At 50.7% G+C, this 14,157-nt stretch overlaps 1 protein-coding gene across 1 annotated transcript in view; it reads left to right on the forward strand.

The window, feature by feature from the left end:
* Nucleotides 1–14,157, forward strand: part of GABRG3 (gamma-aminobutyric acid type A receptor subunit gamma3) — a 53,162-nt gene that overhangs the window by 30,644 nt on the left and 8,361 nt on the right. The window contains exons 4-6 of the mRNA XM_081114698.1: nt 372–592; nt 2,393–2,475; nt 13,518–13,655. Of these exons, the coding sequence (XP_080970824.1) occupies nt 372–592; nt 2,393–2,475; nt 13,518–13,655 (442 nt within the window). The remainder of the gene's footprint in view (nt 1–371; nt 593–2,392; nt 2,476–13,517; nt 13,656–14,157) is intronic.

Here is a 14,157-nt window from a genome sequence, read left to right on the forward strand (position 1 = left end):
TCGGCTCCACATTATGATATATTTTTTAACAATTCCTTAGTGAGTCCTTCCTCACTCCGTCCACTGTCCTTTCGTGCTTTTGCTTTTCTCTCTCGCGGACGCCATGTTCTTGGGCAGCGTGTTTAGACCGAGCTCATGGTCTCTTCGGCTTCCTCCACGTGTACGGGGGCTCCCTTTGTGAGTAAGAAGAATTCTGTGTCTCGAGAGGGGGTGGGGGCGTGCAGGAGGCAGCCGATCAGGGATTCTCTCTCATCGTGGATGTTTCTCTCTCCCTCCCCTTCCTCTCTGACATCAAGGGGGAAAAAATATATGTAACTTTTTAAAAAGAGGAGACGCACTAACGGACCCCCCCCCCCCCCGCTCTGCTGCAGGAATACCAGATCGACATATTTTTCGCCCAGACCTGGACGGACAGCCGTCTGCGCTTCAACAGCTCCATGAAGATCCTGACCCTCAACAGCAACATGGTGGGGCTGATCTGGATCCCTGACACCATCTTCCGCAACTCCAAGACGGCCGAGGCCCACTGGATCACCACCCCCAACCAGCTGCTGCGCATCTGGAACGACGGCAAGATCCTCTACACGCTGAGGCGAGGCGCCGGAGGGGCCCTGGCGGTGGGGGACCGGGGTCCCTGACGGAGGGCGGGCCCGTGGGGACGGGAACTCTCTTTCTCCGCTCCGTGGGGTCTCTCCTCACATTATCCACGCCCGAGGGCGCGATGCCTGGGTGCCACGGGTGTAAAACGAAAGGCCCAGAGCGGGGCTCCGTGGCTGAGCGTCGGCCTAGGAACCAGGAGGTCACGGTTCGATTCCCGGTCAGGGCACATGGTCGGGTGGCGGGCTCGATCCCCAGTGGGGGGCGTGCAGGAGGCGGCCGATCCATGACTCTCTCTCATCATGGATGTTTCTCTCTCCCTCTTCCTTCCTCCCTGAAATCAATAAAAAAATATTTTAATAAAACGTCATCTTTAAAAAAATAAAAGGAAGGCACGCACATCGTAGGCCATGAATGAAGCGCGTTCTTCACCAGGATCTGCTTCTGCTGGAAGTGGGCCGTGGGAATGAGCGTTCCTCTATCTAACCCGCGGGTCCACTTAGCCGGTACAGGAAGATGTCTTGGCGCACTAATTAACACATGTAATTAGAGCAAATTAACAAACTCGAGACCACAAGGCGGGGGCGGGGGGGTGGGGGTGAAACAGCCGGGAGGGCGTTCCCCGACGCATCCCTCCTGGAAACCTGGCTGCCCCGTCACGCGAGCTCCCGGGGGCAGGGCGAGGCCTCCCAGAAACCTGGCTGCGGGCGAGAGAAGCCGGGCTTCAGGGAAGTCTGATGGGATGCACGCTGCAACATGCCACAGCCGTGCCCGCACCTAAGCCACCCTTCCTGCTCCCCGGGCGTGAGGAGGGGACGGGACCTGCCCTCGCCCTGCTCTCCCAGACTCCCCCTCACACCTTTGCTGCACCTGCTGCCTCCCTCTCTCTCTCTCTCTTTTTCTCTTTCTCTTTCTCTCTTTCTCTTTCTGGTCAGTGCTCACCGAGGATATTTCTCCCAAAGATATTTTCCCATTGTTTTTTAAAGGGAGTGAAAGGGAGGGGGAGAGAGAGAGAGAGAGAGAGAGACATCGATGTGAGAGCGACACATCGGTTAGTTGCCTCCTGCACGGAAGCTCATGCCCGTGACCGGGAATCAAACTCGTGTCCCTCTGAGCAGCTCTCTAACCACCGAGCCAGGGCTCTTTGTTTTATTTCTTCAGAGCGAGGAAGGGAGAGAGAGAAACATCAGTGATGAGAGAGAATCATGGATCGGCTGCCTCCTGCACGCCCCCTGCTGGGGATCAAACCCGCAATCCAGGCATGTGCCCTGATCAGAAGTTGAACCGTGACCTCCTGGTTCATAGGTGGACACTCAACCACTGAGCCGCAGGGTCCGGGCAATAAAAACGTTTTTTTAAAAAAGCAATACAAAATGACACTACAACACCCTCTCCGGTGTGGCTCAGTAGATAGCGTGTCAGCTTGCAGACTGAAGGGTCACGGGTTCGATTCCTGTCAAGGGCACATGGATTGCAGGCTCGATCCCCAGTAGGGCATGCAGGATGCATCTGGTCCATGATTCTCTCTCATCATTGATGTCTCTCTCTCTCTCTCCCTTCCTCTCTGAAATCAATAAAAATATATATATTCTTAAAAAGCAATATAAAATGGCACAACCCCAGAACAACCCCATGGTGCCACTGAATGGATGGTGCCACCACCAGGAGCGAGTCGCATGTGCTGCCTGCCCCTCCCCTGCCCTCCAGCCCCGCCCCGTCCACCCACCACACACACACTGTGACTTTGCTGGGTTCTGGCTGGCTGACCTTGACAGTGACCTTGGCTCCCCCGCAGGCTCACCATCAATGCGGAGTGCCAGCTGCAGCTGCACCACTTCCCCATGGACGAGCACTCCTGCCCGCTGATCTTCTCCAGCTGTGAGTACCCCCCAGGCCCGGAGCCCGCCAAGGAACGCCTCCCCGTCTGAGCGGCTGGCGACGGTCACGTGATGCGTTACAGCGTCACCGTGCAGCCAGACAGAACAGACGACAGTCTGGTTTTGGCCACTGGGGTGTCTTCGCCCCAGACTTCATTCCATTGGACCCCCCGTCGCAAAATAGGTGCTTGGGCGCAGCCGTGTGCAACGTCACCTTTCCTCAGAGTAGTGACGGGTTTGGACGTGGGTGGGCAGTTTTGTTGTTTTGTTTTGTTTTGACCAAACACCCTTATGCCAATGGGCTGTTTTGCATGTTATTTGGAATTACACACAACTCATGCCCTCTCCGGCCGCCACGGCCCGGCCCCTGGTCGTGCTCCCCGATCCGGAGGCTGTCGGAGAACCTGGTCCTGGGGGTGTTCTGTGGAGGGTTCCGAGGTGGACACGCCTGACTGAACCCCTGGCCTTCGCACGCGGCTCCATGGATGGAGCGTTGGCCTGTGGACTGAAGGGTCCCGGGTTTGATTCCCGGTCGGGGCACAGGCCCGGGTAGCGGGCTTGATCCCCAGCGTGGGGCGTGCAGGAGGCAGCCGATCCATGATTCTCTCTTTGATGTTTCTCTCTCTCTCCCTCCCTTCCTCTCTGAAATCAATTTAAAAAAATTTTAAAAAATTTGAAAAGAAAAGGTTTCCTGGCCAAAAAATAATAATTAAAAAAAAAAATCGTTGGCCTTTGGTGGCTGGTTCAACCTCCAGCCCCTCTCTTCTCTCCCGAGGTCACGGGGATGGCACTCAAGTCCCGACCTTCCCCTCACCGGCCTGGTTCCCTTGGCAACCGGCCCCCATCCCTGCTCTCTTTCCCAAAGCTCCCTCCTCCGCACAACAAAAGGCTTTGATGCCGGCCCTGGTCACAACCCAGGGTTTTCAGGGCTGTGCGCCAGAAAAGGGACAAAGGCCAAATATATAGTTTTAATTATATATCATTAGCCTCTGAGCGGAGCGAGCAGAGCTGGTAATTACCAGAGGGCAGTGTGGCTCCATTGTGCTGGGCCAGGGAGCCGGGGGCGCGTGCGGGTCCGGCGTGGACAGGGATGTGTCTGTCTCCGCTGGTGTCTCTGGTCAGCTGCCTTCTCCTCGGCCCCGCCTCTCCGATCTGCGCTGGGAGAGAACGGGTGACACTGGTGACGGACCCTGCGAGGGGGGCTGTCTGCCGCCCACGAAGAAGGGTCCTACTCAACCATGAGAAGACAAATCTGGCCCGGCCGGCGTGGCTCCGTGGTGGAGCACTGACCTATGGACCAGGAGGTCACGGTTTCATTCCCGGTCAGGGCACAGGCCCGGGTTGCGGACTCGATCCCCAGTGGGGGGCGTGCAGGAGGCGGCCGGTCCAGGATTCTCTCTCATCGTGGATGTTACTCTCTCTCAATCCCCCCTCTCCCTTCCTCTCTGACATCAATAAAAGTATTTTTTTTTTTTAAAAAAGAAAGTATGCTAGACACGGGATTTTATAGTTGTACCATAAATAATATTTCAGGTTCGACTTCTGGGAACCATTAATTGGAAAACAAAATGTTCTTTGCTCGGGAGCTGGCAGTTTTGTGGGGAGCGGCCAGGGCTGACCTCCTAGCAGTTCTGCTGTGATTCTCACTCTCCTGGTGAGACACTCAGACATAAATCCCATCTCCCACTGGGCGCCCCCTTCAGCTCTCATTCCTCTGAAATGCAGCTTTTAGCCCGGCCGGCGTGGCTCAGTGGTTGAGCCTCGACCTGTGAACCAGGAGGTCACGGTTTGATTCCCGGTCAGGACACATTCCCTGGATTTCAGACTCGATCTCCAGTGTGGGGTGTACAGGAGGCACCCGATCCATGATTCTCTCTCATCATGGATGTTTCTATCTTTCTCTTCCTCTCCCTCTCTCTCTCTGAAATCAATAAAAATATATTAAAACAAACAAACAAAAACCATGCCTGGGTAAAAAGTGTATTTCTTCTTCTTTTTTAACATGAGGAAGTGTCCCTCTAATTCTTTCATTTTTTATTATTATTATTTTTATTGATTTCAGAGAGGACGAGAGAGGGAGAGAGAGAAACATTCATGATGAGAGAGAATCATGGATCGGCTGCCACCTGTACGCCCCCCACTGGAGATCGAGCCCGCAACCCGGAATCCAGCCCGGGACCCTTCAGTCTTCAGGCTGACGCGCTAGCCACTGAGCCCAACCAGCTAGGGCATGGTTTTGTATCGTGCGTTGGGTCCTTGGAAGATACTGGTTCACAGACTTACGCGATCACCCAGGTGTTTCCCAGGAACACTGGGACAACGTTGGTTGATATTGTCACCCACCTCACTCGGGCAGTGTGCCGAGAATTCGGGGATGATTAAGCTCATGAGGGGGACACACGCTTCCTAAAATGTTAATTTCCACCTGAAATAGCACACGTTAGTCTTGGCCACAGATGCACGCTGTCAGTAATTTCCTAGGAGTGACAGATCTCATTCATTTCCCAGAAAATGCCTACCAAACACCCAAGTATGAAAATCACCATAATTTGCCAGTTATTCCTAAAAACGCTATTTCCTGAGAAAAGTTTTGCCCTTCAGCACCTTGGACGCAAGGTTGATTGGGGAGGAAGGTCTTTAGATTCTTTCTAAATCCTTCCTGGGAGCCGCTCTGTTGCAGGGACTTTCTCCCCAGCTCTAGGAAATGCTGTGCCCCGAAAATCAAGGTCAGTGGGAATGGGAGAGGGAGTGCGGAGAGAAGGGGGGCGGTGGGAGCAAAGCCACAGCGATCCGCAGGGCCCACAGCAGCGGCACGCCCTCGGGGTGCCCGGCTGCGCTCGCAGGTTTGCCTCGAGCTTCCTGTCCCGTGACCCCTGCAGGGTCCCCCGAGGTCCAGGCGGGAAAACAGTGTGTGATGAACGGCGCAGTGGCGACCATTTAAAGAATCGGAGCCCTGGCCGGTGGTGATCAGTGGTTAGTGTCGGCCCGCGCATCAAGGGGTCGTGGGTTCCATTCCGATCAAAGGCACGTTACCTGGGTTGCGGGTTCGATGCCTGGCCCTTGTTGAGGCGTGTGCAGGAGGCAACCCATCGATGTGTCTCTCACATCAATGCTTTTCTCTCTCTCTCTCTCTCTCCCCCCCCATCCTTTGCACTCTCTCTAAAAAGCAATGGAGCCCTGGCCTGGTAGCTCAGGTGGTTAGAATTATCGTCCCCGATACCCCAAGGTGGTGGGTTCGATCCCTGGTCAAGGCCCATGCAAGGATCAACCGAGGAATGCATAAGTGGGTAGAACAACAAATAGATGTCTGTCAGTCTCTCTAAAAAAATCAATAATAAAAAAAAAGCAATGGAAAAAATATCCTCGGGTAAGGATTCACTAAAAGAAAAGTGCTGCATAAAAAAGTATTTCTCCCATCTCAAACACGTGTCAGGGGTCGTGACGTGCAATCCCCAGGCGAAAGCTTTTGTTTTTCTCTCTCATTTTTTTTTTTTACATATTTTTATTGGTTTCAGAGAGGAAGGGAGAGAGAGATAGAGACATCCATGATGAGAGAGAATCATGGATCAGCTCCCTCCTGCACGCTCCCTACTAGGGATCGAGCCCACAACCCGGGCATGTGCCCTGACCGGGAATCGAACCTGTGACCTCCTGGTTCATAGGTCGACACTCAACCATCGAGCCACGCCGGCCGGGCAAGAGCTGCCTGGTTTAAAATGCTACATAATCAAAAATAAAAGTATTTGTTGTCACCGTTAGACCTCCCACTGGGCCTTGTTTTTAACTTTTATTTTTGGGGGTGTGGTATGTTCAGTTATAATCGGATTTTACTATTTTTCTACCGTGGCCTGTAATTAAAACTTAATGAGGAGAGATATATTTTATTTAGTTATTTATGTTTGCAAATCATCAAAGTCAATACAAAACAAAAGCCAGGATAAACAATGCAATTATATAGCAGCTCCGGGGCATTGTAATAATATAAACTCGCCTTTGAAACCGAGGAAACGAACATTGGGGATCTGTTCCCATGATTAAAGATATAATAAAACAGCTCTGGTTGAGCGTCACCAGGAGGTCACTGTTTGGTTTCCTGGTCAGGGCACGTGCCCGGGGTTGTGGGCTCGATCCCCAGTGTGGGGCGTGCAGGAGGCAGCCGACCCATGATTCTCTCTCATCATTGATGTTTCTCTCTCTCCCTTCCTCTCCCTTCCTTTCTGTCTAAAAAAAAAAATCAATAAAAAAACATATTTTTTAAAAATAGGTCTGTAATTCCCCGGTGGTGAATTGAACAGCAATCTCTTTTAGCCGAGGGAAGAAGAGGAACGTAAATTCCTTTCAGGAAAGAGGAATCTTACCCTTTGGCTACGATGACATCCTTTCGTATAGTTGGTGGTAAGGATGTTGGTGGGAGCTGAGAACAAGAATGCGGGGTGAGCACCGTGGACAGTTCACGGTACATGCTGTCCCAGGCTGGTTGCCTGTGGCTGCTCCAGGCAGCCCATCAGGGCAACTTGTGTCTGCGGGTTCCACTCCCCTTCCTTTCTCTCCGGTCAGCCGGCGTCTTTGCGAGGAAAAGCAACAGAGCCCGCGGGAAATGATCTGTTTTGCAAATCTCAGCTCGATAAAGTCAATGTCCGTGAATGTATCATCTCACAGATACGTTCTTCAATCTATTTGTATTGACTTCAGAGAGAGGGAGGGAGGGAGGGGGGAGGGGAGAAAGAGAGAGAGATGGAGAGAGAGAGAGAAACATCAATGATGAGAGAGAATCATGGGTCTGCTGCCTCCTGCTCACCTCCTACTGGGGATGGAACCCACAACCCGGGCATGTGCCCTGACCAGGAATCGAACCTCCTGGTTCATAGGTCGACGCTCAACCACTGAGCCATACCGGCCGGGACTCATGTCACAAATATAGATATCTTACGGTCTATTTAGAAAGAGCAGATCATGCTACATATCTCAAAGTATGACGTGGCTTTCTTAAAAGACTGGCACAAAAACATGTGGTGGGGAAAATGAAGTGTAATAGCGGGAAGTCACTGGGATTGGGTGAGAGCAAAGGAATCTTCCGGCTCTTTAAAAACACACACACAGCGAAAAGAGTCCGTAAACAGCCCTGCAGTGCGAGCCTTTATGGGTTTCAAGCCCACACTGTTCAGCTTTAATTGCCTTAGTTATGTTTTATTAAGCCAATAACGACCTACAGTAGTGCACAAAATTATATTCAAATATTAACTCGGCTTCAGACTGCTATCTGTGTGCATTTTATGGGAGATGTGTCACTGTTATTGGGCTCGATTCTTATTTTAGGAAAAAAGCAATTGCCAAAATAATACCAGAATATTAGATAGGGGCTGATTTTCGTTTCTCTCTCTCTGTGTTTTATTAAGACCCAGTGTGAGCACGCCCCCTACTGGGGATCAAGCCCACAACCCGGGTGTGTACCCCTGACCCGAATCGAACCCAGGACCCTTCGGTCTGCAGGCTGACGCTCTATCCACTGAGCAAAGCTGGCTAGGGCTTTCTTTTGTTTAGAATTTCCTGTCTCTTTCTTGTTTCCAGTCCACTGTTGGAATTTAGGAGATCATGGAGTAAACTCCTCTAAATACTTTAAAAAAACAGCCAGCCAAAACCGGTGTGGCTCAGTGGATAGAGCGTCGGCCTGTGGACTGGGGGGTCCCGGGTTCGATTCCGGTCAAGGGCATGTGCCTTGGTTGCGGGCATATCCCCAGTGGGAGATGTGCAGGAGGCAGCTGATCGATGTTTCTCTCTCATCAATGTTTCTGACTATCTGTCTCTCTCCCTTCCTCTCTGTAAAAAATCGATGAAATATATCTAAAAAAACAAACAAACACCCAACAACCTGGCCAGTGTAGCTCAGTGGTTGAGCGCTGCCCAATGAAGTAGGAGGTCACAGTTTGATTCCTGATCAGGGTACATGCCAGGGTTGGTGGCTCGGTCCCCAGTAGGGGGCGTGCAGGAGGCTGCTGGTCAGTGATTCTCGTCATTGATGTTCCTCTCTCTCTCTCTCTCTCTCTCTCTCTCTCTCTCTCTTTCTCTCTCTCCATCTCAATCAATCAATAAAATATATATATATATTTTTTTTTTAAAAAAAAAGCTGGGATGGCTGTCCTGCTCCCAGCTGTTAGCAGAACCCTATGCAAGTACTCCTATCGGGACTCCAAAGATGTTTACAGATTTTCATGCTCAAGAACTTGGAGTCAATGAAAGATGAGCAGGCACAGAAGGAGAGAAATGTAAGAACTGGCGAACAAGAGGGAAGCCGAAAATAGACTCCACAGGGGGTTTAGGGAACGCACGTCTCCAGCAGGCAGCCAGGAGCTCTCCCTGTCACGGCGGAATCATTAAAATAGAAGCTATAGAAACTCAACAGTGGGCCACAAACAAGGAAGAGAAAGCAAATTCTAAAAGAAAACAGGATGCTTCGTAACGGACATTTAAGAGCTCCAAAGACATCATCGTAAACTAGAAGGTAGGTCAGAGTAAAACAGCCCACACGAAATACTGCGAAGATGAAGGACAGCAAGGGGTGACTCCTAAGCAGAAGCGCAGACTGCGCCGTGCGGGGAAAGAGCCCAACACGTGTATAATTGCAGCCGGAACAGACGAGGAAGGAAATGAGGCAGCGAAAATCTGAAGCCCTAAGAGCGAAGGAAAATGTAAAACTGATGAGACACCTCCAATCAGAAATTCAAAAAACCCACATGAACTCCAGTCGGGATGAATAAGAAAGTGATTTTTTTAAAAAACAACACCACACTTGAAGCACATCAAGGTAATCAGCTGAAAATCAGACTAAAACGGAAAAACATCTTAACAACCCCTGGAGCAAAAACACTCATTTTCTTCACAAGGGCAGTCATTGGGTTGAGAGCCAGAGCTAACGTCTCAGCCGAGAAGGTGGAATTTAGGAGATCGTGGAGTGAACTCCACAAAGGACTTTAAAAAAGAAATAACCCACAGCCCAGCCAGTGTGGCTCAGTGGTTGAGCATCACCCAATGAACCAGGAGGTCGCGGTCCGATTCCCGGTCAGGGCACATGCCTGGATTGCGGGCTCGATCCCCAGTGGGGGCCGTGCAGGAGGCAGCCGGTCAGTGATTCTCTCTCATCATTGATGTTTCTATCTCTCTCTCCCCGTCTCCCTTCCTCTCAAGAAAATCAATAAAATACGTCTTTTCAAAAAGAAGTAAAAATTAAAGTTTTTGGGGTGTTTTTTTTTTCCACTATTTGCGACTCTCAATTCAATCTGGGCATGTCCAGTTACAAGCGCTATGATTTGCATTTTGAACAATAATCTCACAGTAGGATAATCATTGTTTGCTTTTCTGTTTATTGCAAGTCACTGTGGAAATGAGTGTCATTCATTGCCCAGTTATTGTTAATGTTTTATCTAAATTTGTTTTTGTATAATTTGTTCCGTTCAAGTCCCGGCAGCCAAACAGAGTGAAAAGATGCCTAGGTTCCTTGGGAGAAAACAGCAAATGAGGCGATACATAGATTATAAATCATAATTCATTTATTTAAACAATGTTTAGCACATAATAATGTACACTTACAGGAAATTTGTCATTGCAATAATTTGGGTTTAAAGTATTGTCAGTGAGCCCGGCTGGCGTGGCTCAGTGGTCGAGCGGTGACCTATGAACCCGGAGTTCACAGTCCGATTCCCCATCAGGGCACATGCCCGGGTTGCGGGCACGATCCCAGTAGGAGGCGTGCAGGAGGCAGCGGTTCGGTGATTCGCTCTCATCATTGATGTTTCTCTCTCTCTCTCTCTCTCTCTTTCTCTCTTCTTTTCTGAAATCAATATTTTTTTAAAAAAAACAAAACAAATAAAAAAGGATTGTCACTTCGGGACTGAGTTTGACCCTTAGGGACTAGGGTCACCTCTGAGGGTCTTGGCTTGACTCTTCCGGGCTAGGCTGGCCCCTAGGCCAGGGGTGGGCAAACTTTTTGACTCGAGGGCCACAATGGATTCTTAAACTGGACCGGAGGGCCGGAACAAAAGCATGGATGGAGTGTTTGTGTGAACTAATATAAATTCAAAGTAAACATCATTACATAAAAGGGTACGGGTCTTTTTTTTCTTTTTAGTTTTATTCATTTCAAACGGGCCGGATCCGGCCCGCGGGCCGTAGTTTGCCCACGGCTGCCCTAGGGACTAGGCTGGCTCTTACGGGCTAGGCTGGCTCTTTGGAGCGAGGGTCATGCCTTTGGGACCAGCTTCAGCTCTTAGGGTTAAGCTCGGCTCTTTGGGGTCACGCTTGGCTCTTCCGGGCGAGGCTCAGCCCTTCGGAGTGGGCTCAGCTCCGCTCTTTGGGGTGTGGCTTGGCTCTCTGAGGCTCTGAGGCAAGGCTAGACTCGCGGCTAGCCTTCGTGTTTAAGGATGTCACGCTGGACATGGACACATCCCAGGATTCCCGCTTGTGTGGGCAGTGGCAAGAAATAAAGGGATAAAAAAATAAAAGTATCGTCACCGAGGCCCTGGCTGGTGTGGCTTGGTTGCTTGGATCATCATCTCATGCACCAAAAAGGCTCGATTCCTGGTCAGGGCTCATACCCAGGTTGCGGGTTCGATCCCCAGTCAGGGTCCGTGTGGGAAGCAACCCGTCGATGTTCCTCTCTCTTCCTCCCTCCTCTCTCCCTTCCTCCCTCCTCTCTCTCTGTCTCTCTCTCAATCGATAACACTTTTAAAATAATAAAAGATACAGCACTGTCCATGCGGTAATCATAAGTCTGCCACGGCATCCTATGCTCGTCTTTCACATCTCCGCGTCGGTCACGATCAAGGCAAAAATTACAGGGGAAGACCTCGACCCAGCGGAACCGTGTCCGCTGGGGGACGGTCAGTCCACTTCCCTGCTGTGCAGAGCTGGCGACAGAGGGCTTCCAGTTCCTAGAAGGGACGCACAGCTATGGGGAATTGTGTTTTGTAAAAGAGAGGGCGATCAACGCGTGTGAGCCAGCAGCAGAAATGAGCGCCCCCCGCCCCCCGCCCCCGCCCCCGCCCCCATGCTGAGCGGAGCAGAGCCATGGCCTTATCTTCCAGGTTGCGGTGCGGGTGTCAATCGCATTTCGGCAGATTGACTTAAGTGCGTGTTTAACTCTTCTACAGAATTGGGTCCTTATCTTAAAAAAATGCATTCAGATCGGAGCGTACGTCGTGGCTGGTTTAAGACAGAGGAGCCCCGAGGGAGTGGGGATGGGCGTCCCCAGCTGCCGCCAGAATAGAGTTATTTCTTCCTCCGATGCTATAATTTTGCACGTACGCCTAAATAAAGATGTCCTCTTTTCAATCTTTCCCCACCGCAATTTTTTTTTTTTTTTTGCTGGTGGGAAGAATGAGATGCCAGTTTTTTTTTTTCATATTCCTATTTTGCTTCTGAATACATTCCGTTAATTAATGTTCACGTTTAGAAGGACTCATTTGAATAAAGCCTCCGCCAGGCATCTTTTAGGTGCCTGGTTAATTCTAGAAAATTCCGTTTGCATGCATAAAATGTGCAAGGCGGTTTCCCTTGGAAATGTTACTGCTCGGAATCTTTCTTGTTATTATTATATTTTTTATTGATTTCAGAGAGGAAGGGAGAGGGAGAGAGAAAGAGAAACATCAATGATGACAGGGGACCATGGATCGGCTGCCTCCTGCACACCCCCTACTGGGGATCGAGCCTGCTACCCGGGCATGTGCCCTTGACCGGAATTGAACCTTTGACCCTTCAGTCCACAGGCTGATGTTCTATCCACTGAGCCACACCGGCCGGGCCTCCTGTTTCATTTTTAAATAGAAGCGATGAGAACCAACCCCTCTGTCTTGTTCCCGGGGTGAGAGCCCCCGTCGTTCACCACGCGCCTCGATGTGAACCGTGGGTTTTCCTTGGTAGATTCACTGGTGAGCTTGCGGAAGGGCGCCTTCCGTTCCTCGCGGGCGGCCTGCGCTTGTCTCGAAAGGGCACTTGTTGGCTCACTGTTCTTTTCCGGGGGCTGAGGCCGCCACGCTCGTTCTGTCCTTTTGGCCTGTGGCCGGGGTGTCGCCGTGGTTGGTGTTGCTGTGTGACACCCACGGTGTGTTCCTGCTCTCGCCTCGGGGATATTCTCACTGCCCTGTGGTGTCTCCCCAGGCGCTTTCCCTACATGACGGCGTCCTGTGTTGTTTCCAAATGTGGGTGAATTTCCCCCCGTTGTGTCTCTGTTCGTCTCTGCTTTCATTCCCGTGTGGTTGGAGAACATAAGTTTGGGTGGTTTCCGTAATTGTCACTTCACGTGGGGTGTGTTCTGTGGGTCCTAGTCCATGGCTCGGTCTGGGAGGTGCTCCCTTTGTCCTGAAGGAGAATGTGTGTTCTCGCTGTTGGTCAGGGGTGATCTCTACAGAGGTCTGCTAGCTGAATGAACATCTGAAAATAATGTAGATCGAGCCCCGCTGGTGTGGCTCAGTGCTTGAGCATCGTCCCATGCACCAGGAGGTTGCCGGTTCGATTCCCGGTCAGGGCACGTGCCCGGGTCGCGGGCTCGATCCTGTGTGGAGTGTGCAGGAGGCGGCCGGTCCATGATTCTCCCTCATCATTGCTGTTTCTCTCTCTCTCTCTGCCTCTCCCTTCCTCTCTCGGAAATCAATTTTTTTTAAAAAGCACATATATTATTTTTTAAAAAGATAAATAAATCTGTCTTCCTGGAGACCTGGATGGTCTCATTCTGGGGAACAGTGGACGGTGTGATGGGCCTGGGAGCTGGTGAGACCCTGACCCCCTGTCTTGGGGGTCAACGACAGCTTGGCTCTCCACGGGGAAAGAAATAAGACAGCAAGACAGCGCCTGTGTGCTGTGTCCACACAGCTGATGGCCAGGCCAGTGGCCTTTGCCCATTCATTTTTGGGGTGTCTGTGTGTTCAGGAAAATTCAGAGAGCAAGGCGACCCTAAGATTTTAGTACATGAAGTGGTCAGAATGACACGTTTGCCTGGGATGCTTTGTAAAACCCACATCTTACGGTGCGTTCACACTTGTTCCATGTGTTTAGATGGCTACCCCAAAGAAGAAATGATCTACAGATGGAGGAAGAACTCCGTTGAGACGGCTAACCAGAAGTCCTGGCGGCTTTATCAGTTTGACTTCATGGGCCTCAGGAACACCACGGAAGTCCTGACGACATCTGCAGGTAGGAATAAACAGGAAAAGGGGTGGCTCTCTGGGAAAAAAAAAATCAATGGAACCTGGCCGTGTGGCTCAGTGGTTGAGCGTCCGGCCATGAACCAGGTCAGGGTTCGACTCCTGGTCAGGGCACATGCCTGGGTTGCGGGCTTGATCCCCAGTAGAGGGCGTGCAGGAGGCAGCCGATCAATGGTTCTCATCGAGGTTTCTCGCTCTCCCTTCCTCTTTGAAATCAATAACAAATATATTTTTTAAATCAATGGAAAAACTATCCTCAGGTAAGGATTAACAAAACAAAACAAATATATATACACATATATATATGTATATATACATATATATTATGATAACCTCCATGTACTTCCTTGTGAGGGAGAATTGTGGGATTTACATGGTGACTTTCTGCGTTAGATAGTCCACTCACTCAGCTGTTAGCATTTTATTCGATGTGACAGGCCTTACCAGGGCGCCCTGGTGAGATTTATGTCTTGAGTGCGAAGAGAAATGCA

Source organism: Myotis nattereri, assembly GCF_964212035.1.
Source record: "Myotis nattereri genome assembly, chromosome: 21".
NCBI lineage: Eukaryota > Metazoa > Chordata > Mammalia > Chiroptera > Vespertilionidae > Myotis > Myotis nattereri.